This window comes from Triticum dicoccoides, chromosome 2B, assembly GCF_002162155.2.
Source record: "Triticum dicoccoides isolate Atlit2015 ecotype Zavitan chromosome 2B, WEW_v2.0, whole genome shotgun sequence".
Taxonomy (NCBI): Eukaryota; Viridiplantae; Streptophyta; class Magnoliopsida; order Poales; family Poaceae; genus Triticum; species Triticum dicoccoides.
In genome coordinates, this window is record NC_041383.1 from 530635245 (window position 1) to 530652770 (window position 17526).

Below are 17526 nucleotides of genomic sequence, written 5' to 3' on the forward strand. Positions count from 1 at the left end.
CGCCCCCTGCCTCGTGGACCCCCTGGACCTCCACCGACCTCAACTCCAACTCCATATATTCACTTTCGGGAGAAAAAAATCAAAGAGAAGGATTAATCGCCTTTACAATATGTAGCCGCCGCCAAGCCCTAATCTTCCTCGGGACGGCTGATCTGGAGTTCGTTCAGTGCTCCAGAGAGGGGAATCCATCACCATCGTCATCATCAATGATCCTCCATCACCAATTTCGTGATGCTCACCGCCGTGCGTGAGTAATCCCATCGTAGGCTTGCTAGACGGTGATGGGTTGGATGAGATTTACCATGTAATCGAGTTAGTTTTGTTAGGGTTTGATCCCTAGTATCCATTATGTTCTAAGATTGATGTTGCTATGACTTTGCCATGCTTAATGCTTGTCACTAGGGCTCGAGTGCCATGGTTTCAGATTTGAACCTATTATGTTTTCATGAATATATGTGAGTTCTTGATCCTATCTTGCAAGTCAATAGTCACCTACTATGTGTTATGATTCAGCAACCCCGAAGGAACAATAACCGGGACCACTCCCGGTGATGACCGTAGCTTGAGGATTTCATGTATTCACTCAGTGTTAATGCTTTGGTCCGATACTCTATTAAAAGGAGGTCTTAATATCCCTTAATTTCCAATAGGACCCCGCTACCACGGGAGGGTAGGACAAAAGATGTCATGCAAGTTCTTTTCCATAAGCACGTATGACTATATTCAGAATACATGCCTACATTACAATGATGAATAGGAGCTAGTTCTGCGTCACCCTATGTTATAACTGTTGCATAGGAATCGCATCCGACATAATTATCCATCACTGATCCATTGCCTATGAGCTTTTCATATATTGTTCTTTGTTTAGTTACTTCTCCGTTGCCACTGTTATGTTTACTACAAAACTGCTAGTTTTACTTTTGCACCATTACCGTTACTTCCGTACTACTTTGCTGCAGATATTAAGTCTTTCAGGTGTGGATGAATTGACAACTCAGCTCTAATACTTGAGAATATTCTTTGGCTCCCCTTGTGTCGAATCAATAAATTTGGGTTGAATACTCTACCCTCGAAAACTGTTGCGATCCCTATACTTGTGGGTTATCAAGACTATTTTCTGGCGCCGTTGTTGGGGAGCATAGATCTATTCTTTGAGTCACTTGGGATTTATATCCGCCGATCACTATGAGGAACTTGAAAGATGAAAGAACCAAGATTTTTCCCTCAACTACGAGGGGAGGTAAGGAACTGCCATCTAGCTCTGCACTTGATTCACCTTCTGTTTTGAGTAAACTTGCAACACCTACACCTGCTATTGATTCTGATATGTCGCATGTTATTAATGATGCCACTTCTGCTATGCATGATGCTTATGATGAAACTACTTCTATGATCAATACTACTATGCCATTAGGTGAATTCCTTGATGAAACAACTTGCTAGGGTTAGAGAGAATGAAATTATTGAAACTGATAATATTGATGAAAGTGATGATGAAGATTCTCCCCCTATATATGAAGTGCCTGATGTTCCTGAAGGTTATATTATGGATGAAGAAACTGCTAGAGACCTTTTTGCTTGCAAATATAGATATGATCTTAAGAAACTGTTAGCTAAGCTGAAAGAAAAGTTTCTGAATGCTAGAATGAAATATGATCCTGCTTTTGCTACTTCACCTATCTGCATTTCTGATAGGGATTATGATTTCTCTGTCGATCCTGAGTTAATTACTTTGGTTGAATCTGATCCTTTTTATGGCTATGAATCTGAAACTGTTGTGGCACATATTACTAAATTGAATGATATAGCCACCCTATTTGCTCATGAGGAAAAAAATTGTTATTATTATATCCTTAAGTTATTTCTGTTCTCATTAAAGGGTGATGCTAAAATATGGTTTAATTCTCTTGCTCCTGGTTGTGCGCGTAGTCCCCAGGATATGATTTATTACTTCTCCGCTAAATATTTCCCCGCTCATAAGAAACAAGCTTCCTTAAGGGAAATATATAATTTTGTGCAAATTGAAGAAGAGTCTCCCACAAGCTTGGGGGAGGCTTCTCCAATTACTTAATGCTTTGTCTGATCATCCTCTCAAGAAAAATGAAATACTTGATATCTTTTATAATGGACTAACCAATGCTTCCAGAGACCACCTGGATAGTTGTGCTGGTTGTGTTTTCAGGGAAATAACTGTTGAGCAAGCTGAATTGCTATTGAATAATATATTGAGTAATGATAATGATTGGACACTTCCTGAACCAACTCCTAAGCCAACTAGAAGAAAAGGGATATTCTATTTCTCAGTCCTGAAGATATGCAAGAGGCAAAGAAATCTATGAAAGAAAATTGTATTAAAGCTAAAGATGTTAAGAATTTACCACCTATTGAACAAATACATGGTCTTGATAACCCGACACGGGTAGTAAAGGTAAATTCTCTCTATAGATTTGATGAAAGTGATATCCCTCGTTATAAGTCTGCTAGCCAATGCTTGGATGAGTTTGATAATTTTATTGTTAAACAAGAAAACTTCAATGCTTATGTTGGTAGACAATTTGAAACGTAATGCTTATATGATTGAACACTTGAGTGATTATATGTCTAGAGTTAAAGGTGACCTTAAGATTATTAGTAAATATGCATCTATGGTTACCACTCAAGTAGAACAAGTGCTTAAAGCACAAGATGATTTGCTCAATGAATTAAATAATAAGAAAAATGATAATGTTGTTAGAGTTATGACTAGGGGTGGTAGAATGACTCGGGAACCTTTGTATCCTGAGGGCCATCCTAAAAGAGTTGAGCAAGATTCTTAGAGGCCTGATATTGATGCACCTAGTCCTTCTAAGAAAAAGAAAAAGAAAGATGATAGGACTTTGCATGCTTCTAGTGAACCTGTTGTTGACACCCCTGAGAATCCCAATGATATTTCTATTTCTGATGCTGAAACCCAATCTGACAATGAACATGAACCTAGTGATAATGTTAATGATGATGTTCATGTTGATGCTTAACCTAGTAATAACAATGATGTAGCAATTGAACCTGCTATTGACCTTGATAACCCACAATCAAAGAATCAACCTTATGATAAGAGAGACTTTGTTGCTAGGAAGCATGGTAAAGAAAGAGAACCATGGGTTTAGAAACCTATGCCTTTTCCTCCTAAGCCATCCAAGAAAAGGATGATGAGGATTTTGAGCGCTTTGCTGAAATGATTAGACATATCTTCTTGCGTATGCGTTTGCCCGATATGCTTAAAATCAGTCCTTATGCTAAGTACATGAAAGATATTGTTACAAATAAAAGAAAGATATCTGAAGCTGAAATTTCCACCATGCTTGCTAATTATACTTTTAAGGGTGTAATACCAAAGAAACTAGGAGATCCAGGAGTACCAACTATACCATGCTCCATTAAGAGAAACTATGTTAAAACTGCTTTATGTGATCTTGGAGCCGGTGTTAGTGTTATGCCTCTCTCTTTATATCGTAGACTTGATTTGAATAAGTTGACACCTACTGAAATCTCTTTGCAAATGGCTGATAAATCAACTGCTATACCTATCGGTATTTGTGAGTATGTGCCTGTTGTGGTTGCAAACGTTACTATTTTAACAGACTTTGTTATTCTCGATATTCCCGAGGACGATAGTATGTCGATTATCCTTGGTAGACCCTTTTTGAATACTACAGGGGCTGTTATTGATTGCAACAAAGGCAATGTCACTTTTCATGTTAATGGTAATGAGCATACGGTACACTTTCCGAGGAAACAACCGCAAGTTCATTGTATCAATTCTATTGGAAAAATTTCAACAATTACTATTGGAGGTTTTGAATTCCCTCTTCCTACTGTCAAGAAGAAATATGATATTCTTATTGTTGGGGACATGCATATCCCCATTGAGGTAACCTAGTGTTATTCTAAAATTCTCCGGTTTCATGTTATTCAAAAGAAGTTTGTTAACAAGACATGATCAACATTGTTAGTGGATTCCTTTTGATGAGCATGAGATGGATGAAGTTAGAAAGCACAACTCTCTGTACCCTCCTTTTACTTTCTGTTATTTAGAATAAATAAAGCAAAAATAGTATTTTCTGTCTGTTTTCTGAATTATCCTTGCAATAAAAAAATACCCCAAAAATAAAAAAATTCCAAATGCCCTGAAAATGAAGTATGATTTTTTGTAGAATATTTAAGAATTTCTGGCACTAAGAACACACTAGGGGGCCCACCATTTGGCCACGTGGGCATAGGGTGCGTCCACCCCCTAGGGCGTGCCCCCTACCTCGTGGGCCCCATGTGGACCTCCTCCACTTATTCCAGCACCCACTCACTTCGTCTTCCTCCAGAAAAAAAATCCTCCTATAGCTCAAACCCGTGTTCTAGCTCATCTTGCTGCCATTTTCGATCTCCTTGCTCAAAGCGTCATTCACAAAACTGTTTTTGGGGGATTGTTCTTCGGTATGTGACTCCTCCAATGGTCCAATTATTTTTTGTTCTAGTGCTTTATGTATTGCAAATTTTTGCTGCTAAGGTGACCTTGTTCTTGAGCTTGCATGTCAAATTTATATGGTCAAAAGTAGTTTATTGCATGATATAGCCTCTATGCACTTGTGGGAGTAGTTTCTATCAATCTTTTTGAGTTTGGTTTACTTTATTTTGAGTCACTAAAATTTCAGAATTTTTTCAGAGAAAGAAAAATGCATAGGAAAATGTACCAAGGTGGTTCCTCAAGGAATAAAGGACCAAGGCTCGCGATACGTGAGCCTGACAATGAACCACCGAGGGAAGCTCAAGTGCGGCCTTGTGAATGGCCCTTAAAAGAGTTTATGGTCCAAGCTGGTTTCAAGGATGAATTTGACGCGTATATGCGTAATGCTGATCTTGAGGCCTTCGTGTTAGAAAAGTGCCTACAGTACCACTACCTCACTGATTCCATTGTGAGGAGGTTTAAATTTACATCCTCGTGCAATTCTCACACTATTTTATTTGATCTTTAAGATAAATCATATATCATGGACCTAAAACATTTTGATACTGCTTGTAAACTCCCGCAGTGGGGCAATGTTAGTGAACCAATATAAAGACTTTCTTGCTAGTATCACTGTGGGGGAATCTAGAGAAATCACACAAGCTCTCATAGGGAGCATTCATTTCCCTTCCATACATTATTTTGCTCTCTTTATAGGTAGATGCATTAACGGTAAAGATGAGGCTTGTCACATGTGCGTTCCAAATTTTAGTGTCCTCAAGAGTGCGGTATTAGGTGATAAACAATATAACTTGGGGGACATTGTTGCACGAAGGTTGCACCTTAATAGTAAAAATGGAGATTTGTTTGGTGGAATTTATGCAACTCATGTAGCTAATTATCTTGGTGTACCCATACACGACAATGATATGGAGTTACCACCTGCTTATCTAGATTATAGTGCTATGGTTCGCCATCAGTTTCTTGAGAGGAACAGCCAGTTCCTCCAGTACCGACTAATCTTTGACAGACAGCGTACTATCCATGTTGCCCTCCCTGCTCCTACTTTCTTTAATTTTCAGGCAAAAAAGAGATATCTTATAACAAGGGAGGAGGCGAACGAGTACGAGAGGAGGACGGAGGCAGCTGGCCTCCAAGCTGCAGCCCTTCAGGCAGTAGCTGTTGCATCTCAGTACAACCCCAGCTATGACTTTGGATATCCGCCAGGCCAGCGTGGCCATAGACCAACTTAGGCCAAAATCCTAAGCTTGGGGGAGTACATATTTCTCACCAACATTACATTCATGTTCACACACTCATTCTAGTTGTTGGTGCTCATACTTTTTCATTGTACCATCCATGCTAGTTTATTTCCTTTTCTTGCCTTCTTCTTGTGTGCTTGAAAAATCTTAAGAAAAATCCAAAAATATACCTGTAGCTTTTAGTTAGTTTACTTTCTATGCCTTTAATAGTAGTAACTAAGAAAACCCAAAAAGATTTCTCGTTCTTGTTTTGCTTGTTGGGAGCTTTCCCGCGTAAATAGTTTTATTTCTTTTCTTTTCTTTGGGGGTCGAGAGGAGAAGACCACGATGAAAATGTTGAGTGGCTCTCATATGCATTATTGATGATCTAACCAAGAGCCCATATTACCTTGTCTTCTCCTTTGTATTAAATGCTTGCAGATTCCTGTTTAGTCCAATGCACCTGCACTATTATTATTATCCACACCGTTCGTTCGTGCAAGTGAAAGGCAATAATGACGATATATGATGGACTGACTGAGATGAGAGAAACTGGTATGAACTCGACCTATCTTGTTTTTGTAAATATGATTAGTCCACTATTCCTGATTCAGCCCATTATGGATGAAACATGTTTGCAATGACAATTAGATACTATAGTTGCTCATGCCATGCTTAATTAGCTAGGAGTTTATAATGGTTTACCTTGCGTGCCAACATGCTATTAAAATGGTTGTGATGTGGTATGATAGGGTAGTATCCTCCTTTGAATGATTCGAGTGGCTTGACTTGGCACATGTTCACGCATGCAGTTGAAACAAAATCAACATAGCCTCCATGGTATTTATGTTCATGGTGATTTATATCCTACTCATGCTTGCACTCATTGTTGATTAATATTAATGCATGTTCATGACTGTTGTCGCTCTCTAGTTGGTCGCTTTCTAGTCTCTTTCTAGCCTTCACTTGTACTAAGTGGGAATACTGCTTGTGCATCCACTTCCATAAACCCCAAAGTTATTCCATATGAGTCCATCATACCTTCCTATATGTGGTATCTACCTGATGTCCCAAGTAAATTTATATGTGCCAAACTCTAAACCTTCAAATGAAATTCTGTTTTGTATGCTCGAATAACTCATGTATCAACTAGGGCCGTGTGTATCTTCCATGCTAGGTGGGTTATTCTCACGATGAGTGGACTCCGCTCATCACTCACGAGAAAATGGCCGGTAACCAGGATGCCCAGTCTCATGCTCAAATCAAATCAAAATAAATGCAAACAAAACTCCCTCAGGATTGTTGTTAGTTGGACGACACCCGTTGTTTCGGACAAGCCATGGATTGATGTTTGTTGGTGGTGGGGGAGTATAAACTTTACCATTCTGTTTGGGAACTGCCTATAATGTGTGTAGCATGGAAGATATCGAGATTTGTCGGTTGTTATGTTGACAATGAAAGTATACCGCTCAAAATAGTATTTATATCTATTTCAAAAAATTGAGCTCTCACACCTCTGCAAATCCCTGCTTCCCTCTGTGAAGGGCCTATCTATTTACTTTTATGTTGAGTCATCATCCTCTTATTAAAAAGCACCAGTTGGAGAGCACCGCTATCATTTTCATGCATTGCTATTAATTTACATTGAGTATGACTGGATCTCTTTTACCATGAATTACAATGTCTAGTGAGTCCTTGATCTTCAGGGGTGCTCTGCATTTATGTTTTGCGGTCTCAAAAAGGGTTAGCGAGATACCATCTTGTTATATCATATTATGATTGTTTTGAGGAAGTGTTGTCATCCGAGATTTATTATTATTACTCGCTAGTTGATTATGCCATTAATATGAGTAAATGTGAGACCTAAATGTTATTGTGAATATGGTTAGTTCATAATCTTTCATGAAAACTTGAATGATGGCTTTACATATTTGCAACAACAAGATCAAACAAAGTTTGTAAAAGTTTTTCTTTATCACTTTCAGTTTGTCAACTGAATTGCTTGGGGACAAGCAAGGGTTTAAGCTTGGGGGAGTTGATACGTCTCCAACGTATCTACCTTTCCAAACACTTTTGCCCTCGTTTTGCACTCTAACTTGCATGATTTGAATGGAACTAACCCGGACTGATGCTGTTTTCAGCAGAATTGTGCCATGGTGTTATTTTTGTGCAAAAATAAAAGTTCTCGAAATGACCTGAAAATCCACGGAGACACGTTCTGGAATTAATAAAAAATATTGGCGAAATAATCAACGTTAGGGGCCCACACCCTGTCCATGAGAGTGCAGGGCGCGCCCCCCCGGGGGCGCGCCCCCTGCCTCGTGGGCCCCCCGGACCTCCACCGACCTCAACTCCAACTCCATATATTCACTTTCGAGGAGAAAAAAAATCAAAGAGAAGGATTCATCGTGTTTTACAATATGGAGCCGCTGCCAAGCCCTAATCTTGCTCGGGATGGCTGATCTGGAGTCTGTTTGGGGCTCCGGAGAGGGGAATCCATCGCCATCGTCATCATCAACCATCCTCCATCACCAATTTCATGATGCTCACCGCCGTGCATGAGTAATCCTGTCGTCTTGCTGGACGGTGATGGGTTGGATGAGATTTACCATGTAATCGAGTTAGTTTTGTTAGAGTTTGATCCCTAGTATCCATTATGTTCTAAGATTGATGTTGCTATGACTTTGCCATGCTTCATGCTTGTCACTAGGGCCCGAGTGCCATGATTCCAGATCTGAACCTATTATGTTTTCATGAATATATGTGAGTTCTTGATCCTATCTTGCAAGTCAATAGTCTCCTACTATGTGTTATGATCCGGCAACCCCGAAGTGACAATAATCAGGACCACTCCCGGTGATGATCGTAGTTTGAGGAGTTCATGTATTCACTAAGTGTTAATGCTTTGATCTGGTACTCTATTAAAAGGAGGCCTTAATATCCCTTAGTTTCCAATAGGACCCCGCTGCCACTGGAGGGTAGGACAAAAGATGGCATGCAAGTTCTTTTCCATAAGCACGTATGACTATATTCGGAATACATGCCTACATTACATTGATGAAATTGAGCTAGTTCTATGTGACCCTATGTTATAACTGTTGCATGAGGAATCGCATCCGACATAATTATCCATCACTGATCCATTGCCTACGAGCTTTTCATATATTGTTCTTTGTTTAGTTACTTCTCCGTTGCCACCGTTACGATTACTACAAAACTGCTACTGTTACTTTTGCCACCGTTACAGTTACTTCCATACTACTTTGCTACTAAATACTTTGCTACAGATATTAAGTCTTTTAGGTGTGGTTGAATTGACAACTCAGCTGCTAATACTTGAGAATATTCTTTGGCTCCCCTTGTGCCAAATCAATAAATTTGGGTTGAATACTCTACCCTCGAAAACTGTTGTGATCCCCTATACTTGTGGGTTATCAAACATTCATGGCGCTTAGTGCAAATGCAGAGCGAATGACCGCCTACCCGAATTGATGTCGGGCAGACAGACGTGACCCGAGGGTTGAGTGCGCTAGCGTTCACATCGGCGTGGCGATCAAGAAACCTACTCCGGCCGCTGCGCCAGATTGAAGCGGCATCGGTCTACCTACACCGGCTATTTAAGAAGGCGCCGCACCGGCCAACCCCATCTCCTCTCCTCTCCACATACCACCGCCTCGCCTCTCATATCCACTGCACACCGCGATGAGCAAGTCCAGCAGCGATTGGTTCTTGACGCCAGTCGGTGGATCTTGTGAAGGGAGCTCCGGATCATGGGGTTTCCACCCATGGTCTCTGGGGCTATCGTATTCCACTGCTTTGTTGGGAAGGACGAAGTCGTGCTCTCATGGGAAAATGAGGAGCAGCAGCAACCGCCCCTCCCCGCTGAGGCGATGCACAACAACAAGGAGAACCAGGCGATGAAGAACTTGCGCTGGAGCGTAAATGCCACGTCTGTGGTCCGGCGCCGCCCTGACGGCCCCCGTCGTGTCAAGGAGGAGCCTCCCCCACCCCCGTGATACCCTGACATCCAAATCAAACGTCACATCAAGGAGGAGCCGCCCTTCCTGCTGCACAGCCAGGTTGGACACTTCATTCGGTCGGCATAATGGCCAAGATGTCTATGACGAGGCAAGGCGAGGGTGCCGCCACCACCGTCGTCAATCAACATGGAGCCAGTGGTGCCCGGTAGCCATCAAGAAGAGTTGCTCTCCTCGGCGCTCGCGAACACACACGGGCACATCCTGCATTACATCGGTCCCGACGATGGCAACATGTTGTGAGGCACCATGGCAATGGACGAGAAGGTAACATCCAAGGCCGCGTTTGCAACGCCAGATGTGGCGCCGACCCCGACCTCATGTTGTTCTAGGCCACCGCCCAGACGTTATTCGACGATGGCGCATGCTTAGTGACTAGCTCCTCAAAGTGAGGCTAGCCGAGTCTGAGCACGCCGCCCATGCCATTGGCAACAAGGGCAAGGCCTCCGCGACCAATGCTGCCAGGATGACGCGTCTGATCGCCAGCTCCAGGGCAGTGACCGAACAGTTCTGCCATGACCCTACACGCCCTTCCTGACTTGAAGGAACATGACGAGGATGACTCTGATGGCAACAACGGCGAAGGACACCACGACGGAGGTGCCACCAGCCAAGGCGGCCATGCGTACGAGGTCACTGTCCGGTACCTTGCGTAGTTTAGTTTTACTAGCAAAAGAGTCTGTGCGTTGCAACGGAAGAAAAAACACAACACATACTCTTCACCGAACAACCATCACTCAAGACCTAGGCACATCTCCTTTATTTTGGCGATGCATCATATTTGTGTTGCCGCTTATCCTTCTACTCACCTTCGCCGGCAGTGGCATTAGTGTTCACACAAACCAAAACATGTTAGAATATGGTTAATCCTAAGACGTCTCTCTCTTCCTCTCTCCTCCCTCTCCCTCTCTCTCGCTTTCACTCACACTCGCGATGAGAAATCTATTCTTTTCCCCTGCGACGTATTCAGGGATATGCATGTGTAGTTCTCGATGTTTTCTTTTCCCTATATGATTATAATGGTTGCTTATTTTCAATCCGGATCGCCGCCTGTATGAGAGAAAAATGAATCATGCGCTATAGTTATAAGTTTTCTTCCAAAACAATATTTAAAAATATTTAACAGGTAAAATTAACATCATATTCAGATTTCGCACATTTTTCTAATCAAATTTCATATATAACATATTAAAATCGGAGTTATGGTTTAAAAGATACGTATAATTTAGAAAACCATTTGTTTGAAGTAAATATCTTCCAAAATAATATTTATAAATACTTAACATATTAAAATAATCTTATATTCATATTCTACATATTTTTCTAATCAAATTTCATATATAACATGTTTAAATTGGAGTAACGGTTTAAAAGATATGGATGATTTAGAAAAGCATTTGTTTGACTTAAATATGATCCGCAGATGGAATACCTAAAAAGTCAGGGGGGTTTTCAAAAAACTGTAAAAATAATGGTTTGGTGTGTCTTAAATCCGAACTGCGGGTTGATTTCATGAAAACGTAAGGGCTCTTTTGCAAATTGATGCGACGAACGGCAGAAACCGTACGTGCTTTATTATTAGGTAGAGATTTTATTTTATTAGGAGAACTTGTTACATATCGTCCAGTTTTGAGTGTGATGCGTGGAACTTTCTTAAAATTCATCCGGTTTGGTGTGTTCGATTTGATGATGTGCATTGCAGTTGTCCTAACAGACACTAATATGTGCAAACAATTGACAATTTTTGTTGGGCCCACACGTCAGTGACAGTCTGAAACGATATCAGTGGAGTTAACGCGGGTCCGTGTGTCAGCGCCGTAACTGATTTTGTGTTCTTTTATTTCCTCTGTCGGGAAGCTCTTTCCTTTCACACGTTGTTTCTCCTTTTGAGAGCCTGGCCTGCCGCTTTGGACGGTGCCAAGTTCGCCTGTCGTAGTGTCCCCTTCGTTGACGCCTTTCACAAACAGGTGCACGCTTCCAAAGCTTGTCCTGTTGCATGCCATGCCACCCCCCATTGCCTCCCTCTAGCTAGCTTGCCTCCTATATGTACACAGCAAGCCCTGTTCCTACAGCCACCACCAGCTCAACTGCGCCTCAGCACCAACTGCAAGGAACAGCAGAGTTATCCCGGAAAGATTAGCTGCCATTTGCGACCATGATGAAGCTGAGGTGCCCCAATCCCAAGAGGCTCTTCAGGAGGAGCTCCTCCAAGATCAGGAGGTCTAGTAGCAGCTGCAGCAGCAGCAGCAGCGACAACGGCAGCGATGCCTCCGGTGGCATCCGTGGCGGCGGCGGCAGCGGGGAGATCGAGTGGGAGGTGCGGCCCGGGGGCATGCTGGTGCAGAGGAGGGACGGGAGGGGCGACATCGAGGTGATTACAGTCAAGGTGGCCACCGGGTACTCCTGGCATGAGGTGTCCATTGGAGCTACCTGCACTTTTGGTGAGTAAATCATAGAGTACCCCCATCTTCCTAGAAGCTCCATCAGTAGAGTATAGAGTACTAAATCATAGCGTCGTTCGTCGTCCTTGTGATTTTTTAAAAAGAATGCACGGACCTGCCGGATGGAAGGCTTCCTGACCTGCCACCGTGCACAAGATGGTTCATAGTTTTTTAGTACAAAGCATAAACTCAATCTATTTTTTCTAGAAAATGTACACACGATGGTTCAGAGTAGGAACCTAAGCGGAACTTTCCTCCATCTAGTACGGAGTAGTACAAAGCAATGTGTTTTTTAATCACTGAATATAGTAAATCAAGTACACTCCTCTGGATCAAGGTCTAACATGTGTTATAAAAATTATTTTGTGCAGGTGAGCTGAAGGTGGTAGTATCCATGGTGACGGGGCTGGAGCCGAGGGAGCAGAGGCTGCTGTTCAGGGGCAAGGAGAGGGAGGATAGCGACCACCTCCACATGGTTGGGGTGAGCGACAAGGACAAGGTGCTACTCCTCGAGGACCCTGCCCTCAAGGACATCAAGCTCCGAGCAGCGCTCGCGGCCCAGGCCGTGCAGAGCCCGTATCAGACTTTTATCAAGGTGTAGGCCGGCCGGCCTCTCCCACCGCGCTAACAGTTATCTAAATCAACCACACTATCAGGCATCAGCTAGTCAGGTCTCACAAGATTGCTAACAAAAAGCATATCTGGAACCTGATGCATGGCGTTGTTCGCTCCTGCTGATCAGTTCTTAAGCATCACTCCATTGGAATGGAAGGGCAAAGGCCCTCCTCGTGTGAGAGTTAGAGTACTATCACTTTTAATTAATTATAATTGCATGGTTGTGCAATTTGTAGCTAGTTGCAAGTTTAAGTCCTTTCTTCTAGATGCTGTAAGGGCCAGCCTCCTCCAGGAATTGCAAGTCTAATTATGGATGTCATGCGTGGTACTTATTATGTTAGATTGGAGAGTGCAATCTTGGATAAGGCATGTGCCCTCTGGCATAGTGTGGGCTATATGGAGTTGTTTGCTACATGCAATTCTGTTGTGGATGAGATGTATCAATGTATCATGATCCATGAAGTTATGAGACCACATTTTTGTTGTCCTTTTTTCCATTTAGAAGTTTTTTCCGGAGTTGGTGCTAGATGTTGACAGTGTTCGCATAGTACCTGAACAACAACAACGGTCCAGTAATCTACGTTGATTTTTATGATAATGGGACGTAAACTCAAGTTACTGATGGGCATGGGACAATTTTACCCAGGAATTGGCCCTTGGGATTCAAGTAACAACCCTAATCCTGCGTGTCCGAAATGAAATATATCAATGAGTACGAAGTAGGGGTCCGCTAACATTGGCAGGAAGTCAATGTGAAATTTGGTTGTCGATTTTGACGGGTTATCTAAGATTGAATTTAATCAATGTTAAAACTAGGGCTTCGATTCAGTCATCTTTGCCGTTGTGAAGTCCTCTTCCTGGACTTGGCGTGTGCTTATTTATACCCTCTCTTAAGTCGGTACGATCCCTTCCTATCTTGGTCTCCTGGTTGTGAACAACTTGATCCTTCCTTCGTTGGAGCATGGACTGCGTCCTTTCAAGGAGTTCGAGGGGTACCTACCTCGCGTTCTTCCTTGCTAGGCGTGAACTCCATGCAAGGTTGGATTAAAAGTTTCAGGAAGGAACCCTTGGACTCGTGCGCAGCTAGTCATGGGCTTGATCCCACCATTCACCCATAGAGATCATGCGGTACCCTTAGTAATTGGGTTAGGCTTTGATACTAATGTGGAGTTGCAAAAGAGGATGTTGGCGTATGATCACTAGGGAGTCGATGGAAGGAGAAAAGGAGGTTTATGTGTGTGTCGGTTCTTGTTGGAGGAGGTCTAGCAATGGCGGCAGAAGCGACATGGAATCTAAAGTTTGAACTGTCTAGTTGGGTGAGAAGGAACTCTGCAGCGCAATGGCCACAAGTGGCATGTAGGATAGAGTGCTCTTAGAGAAGTAGATGCATAGTCGGTGATACTGCTATCAGTGAGGTGAGGTGAGTACAAAACCCTAGGAGATCTACTCTTAGAACTTGATGCCCATAGCATTGTCGACACTAGTGAAGCGGTATCGGGTGACTTGCCATATGTGGACATGGAGAGGGGTAATCGGGCAACTAAGTAGTGGTGGCCGACAAGCAGGTGGGGTGGGCTAGTTGGAGTGGTTCTAGCTGGGAGTGAATAGGAGGGGGTGCCACCAGAGTGATAACTGACGCCGACGAGCTATGTTAGTCGATGGGGGTGAAGTGTAGCGTGGGAGGGGTGAGGAGAGAGCGGTTGCGAGGCATGACATCGGTGGCGCCGACACCATGTGTCAACCTCCAAACCCACCCCGGGGACAACTGCTTGAACCAGGAAGCTATGAGCCAAACATTGAGACAACGGACGACAAACGCAGATACAAACTAGGGGTGATCGTATGGCGGACGACGTCTCGGGGGTGGGGGAAAGGGCTCGGAGGTAGGTTTTGGTTTGTGGCTAGCCGGTTTTAAATAACTGGGCTAGGCATGGAGTGGCGGAGGTGTGAATATGGGTAGTCAGTGTAGGCTTCTCGGATGGTGCGAGAGGGTGAATGCGGGTAGGCGTCCGGCCAATTATATCCGATGTGAATGCGGATAGGTGGATGATTGGTCACGTCGAGCATGAATGCGTGGAGGATTCTAGAGCCAACTGGCCGGATAGGGTTTTTGGGTAGGTGAGAGGTTTTGAAGCTCCTCTGAGTTGGGACTATCTGTGAGATTTCGGAGATACGAACAACTCCAGCCCGATTTGATTATCGACTATGAAAACCTAAATAAAAGGTCGGCTGTATTCAGACATTTGTGGGTGTTTTGATGATCCGCCATGCAGATCCCATAAGGCTGGCCATAATGGGGGTAACATAAGCGGTATCATGCACTTGGGACTCGCAAACATGCTTACATGGCCACCAATTAAAGAAGAGAGAGAGGGTTATAGTAACATAAGGGCCTGCTTGGTTCCAAATAAGTCACCAACTTATAAGTCGAAAAGTGAAAAAGTGACTTATTTTGCCAAACAGACCCAACTTATAAGTCACCCCAACTTATAAGTAATAAGTTGCTCCACCCCAACTTAAAACTTATAAGCCACCCCCTTTTGCATGGGTCCCATCACCTGCATGATGTAGATTGGTATGGGAAGGTGTGGTCAGGTGACTTATAAGTCAAGTAACAACCAAACAGGCGTGACTTATAAGTCACTGGTTTTAAGTCACCTGACTTATAAGTTAGGTGACTTATTGGAACCAAACAGGCCCTAAGAAGATACTGGATCATAACTAATGTTATGCTACTATGTGTCTTGCATGGCAATAAATGAGACCATATATGATACTAATATGTGATACTAGTGGCGGAGCTGGTACCCGGCGACCCGGGGCAGCTGCCCGGGCTCCTAGCCCAGCAGCACTTGATAGTGACTAATAAACCATGTCCTAATTAGCAGAGTTTGGCGTTATTTGCCTGGGAAAAAAGTTCCTAGGTGGTTGAGCCTTGCACCGTAGTCCAAACGTAGAGGCCTAGTCCCAATACTCAGGAACTAGCGAAACCCTTGACGCCTTCTCGCCTCCTGCTCCTCCCGCCACGATCGACTGTGATGGTTCAGTTCGTTCGACAGCAACGGCAGATCGCCGGGCAATCCACGGAAGGACAGGAATCCACAGCGCCTCCAGCTAGCAGTTTGTGGCTTGTCTTCCAAATTCTAAGTAGGGGAGAGGAATTGAGGTGAGTTTAGGGCTTAGTCTTGTTCAGCTGCAGGCACACGCATGCGTAATTTGGGGATTCTAATTTCGGCCTGTAATTTGCAGCGACATGTGTAATTAAAGATTCTATCACTCGAGCAGGTCGATTGAAGGAATATCGACCTCCACTTGGCATAGGTATTGTCACTTTTGTTGTCGACACATCTAACCTGACCATTGTTAGTTAGTTCATTCAATCATTCCAAATCATCCAACTTTAATCTTATGTTATTAATTTTAGATATGAGGAGGTTTTTGGTTCCTAGAGCAAGTATTGAGAATGCAAGTGCTATGCAGCCGGAATCAGAACAAGACCCTCCTATTCATGTTGCTAACAATAGTCAGTTTAATCCGGACGAAATTCAATCTGATCCCGCACTGAGAACACAAATTGCTGAATATGCACCACAAATTCAAGACCAAGTTAGGAGGGCATACATATTAAAGGGTCGAACCAAACCAGTATCAGAATTTCGCCGAACGGATTCAAGAGCATTTTCTAAGTCATGGTATGAAAAGTATAACTGGATAGAATATAGCGAGTCCGAGGATGCAGCTTTTTGTTTCTATTGTTTCTTGTTCAAGCAACCTGGAAGGGATGAACACTTTGGGTTTGAAGTCTTCACCAAAACAGGTTTTAGGGACTGGAAACTTGCATATAGAGCCTTAACTGAGCATGTAGGTGATCTGAATAGTGGTCACAACAATTGTGTTTGGCATTATGATGATTTCAAAAATCAAAGACAAAGTGTGTCAACCAAGTTCGCTTGTGGAACTGTGGAATCTCACAGATTATATAAGATCCGCTTGACTTCTTCTCTAGAGTGTGTAAGGTATCTCATAGCACAAGGTTTGTCATTCTGTGGCCATGATGAATCTACTACTTCATTGAACAAGGGAAACTTTGTAGAGATGATAGATTGGTTAAAGGATAGCAATGAAGAAGTAAGAGATGCTTTTGATCGTGGTGGAGAAAACTGCAAGATGACTTCATGTGAAATACAAAAGGACCTTGCAAGGTGTTGTGCAGAAGAAGTCACCGAAGTGATTATGGGGGAGCTTGGTGATAAAAAACTCTCTATTCTTATTGGTGAGTCACGCGATATATCGGTGAAAGAACAAATGGTAGTAATGTTGAGGTTAGTAACTATCTTTTATCTTTTGGGTTCTTTATTTACTTCAATTCTACGTTCATCCATGATTTATCTATTCATTCTAAATTTTTGTAGGTATGTGAATGAAGGGAAGGTTGTGGAACGATTCTATGTCTGCACCACATCAAAGATACTACGTCCGAGTCACTGAAGTTAGCTCTTGTAAAGCTGCTTGATCATTACAAATTATCAACTTCAAGGCTACGAGGGCAAGGATATGATGGTGCTTCAAACATGAGAGGTGAATTTAACGGTTTGTAAAGAAAAATTCCCGACGAAAACCCTCATGCTTTCTATGTCCATTGCTTTGCCCATAGATTACAGTTGGTTGTGGTCGCCGTTGCTAGTTCTTCTTGCTCATATATTCATGATTTT

General features: G+C 42.9%; 1 protein-coding gene across 1 annotated transcript; it reads left to right on the top strand.

Annotated features, from left to right (window-relative positions):
* The first annotated feature begins 11782 nt into the window (after nt 1-11782).
* Nucleotides 11783-13311, top strand: LOC119367960 (BAG family molecular chaperone regulator 1-like). Its single transcript, XM_037633333.1, has 2 exons — nt 11783-12199; nt 12571-13311. The coding sequence occupies exons 1-2, from the start codon at nt 11914-11916 to the stop codon at nt 12798-12800; spliced, it is 516 nt and encodes a 171-aa protein (XP_037489230.1). The 5' UTR covers nt 11783-11913; the 3' UTR covers nt 12801-13311.
* The last annotated feature ends 4215 nt before the right edge of the window (nt 13312-17526 follow it).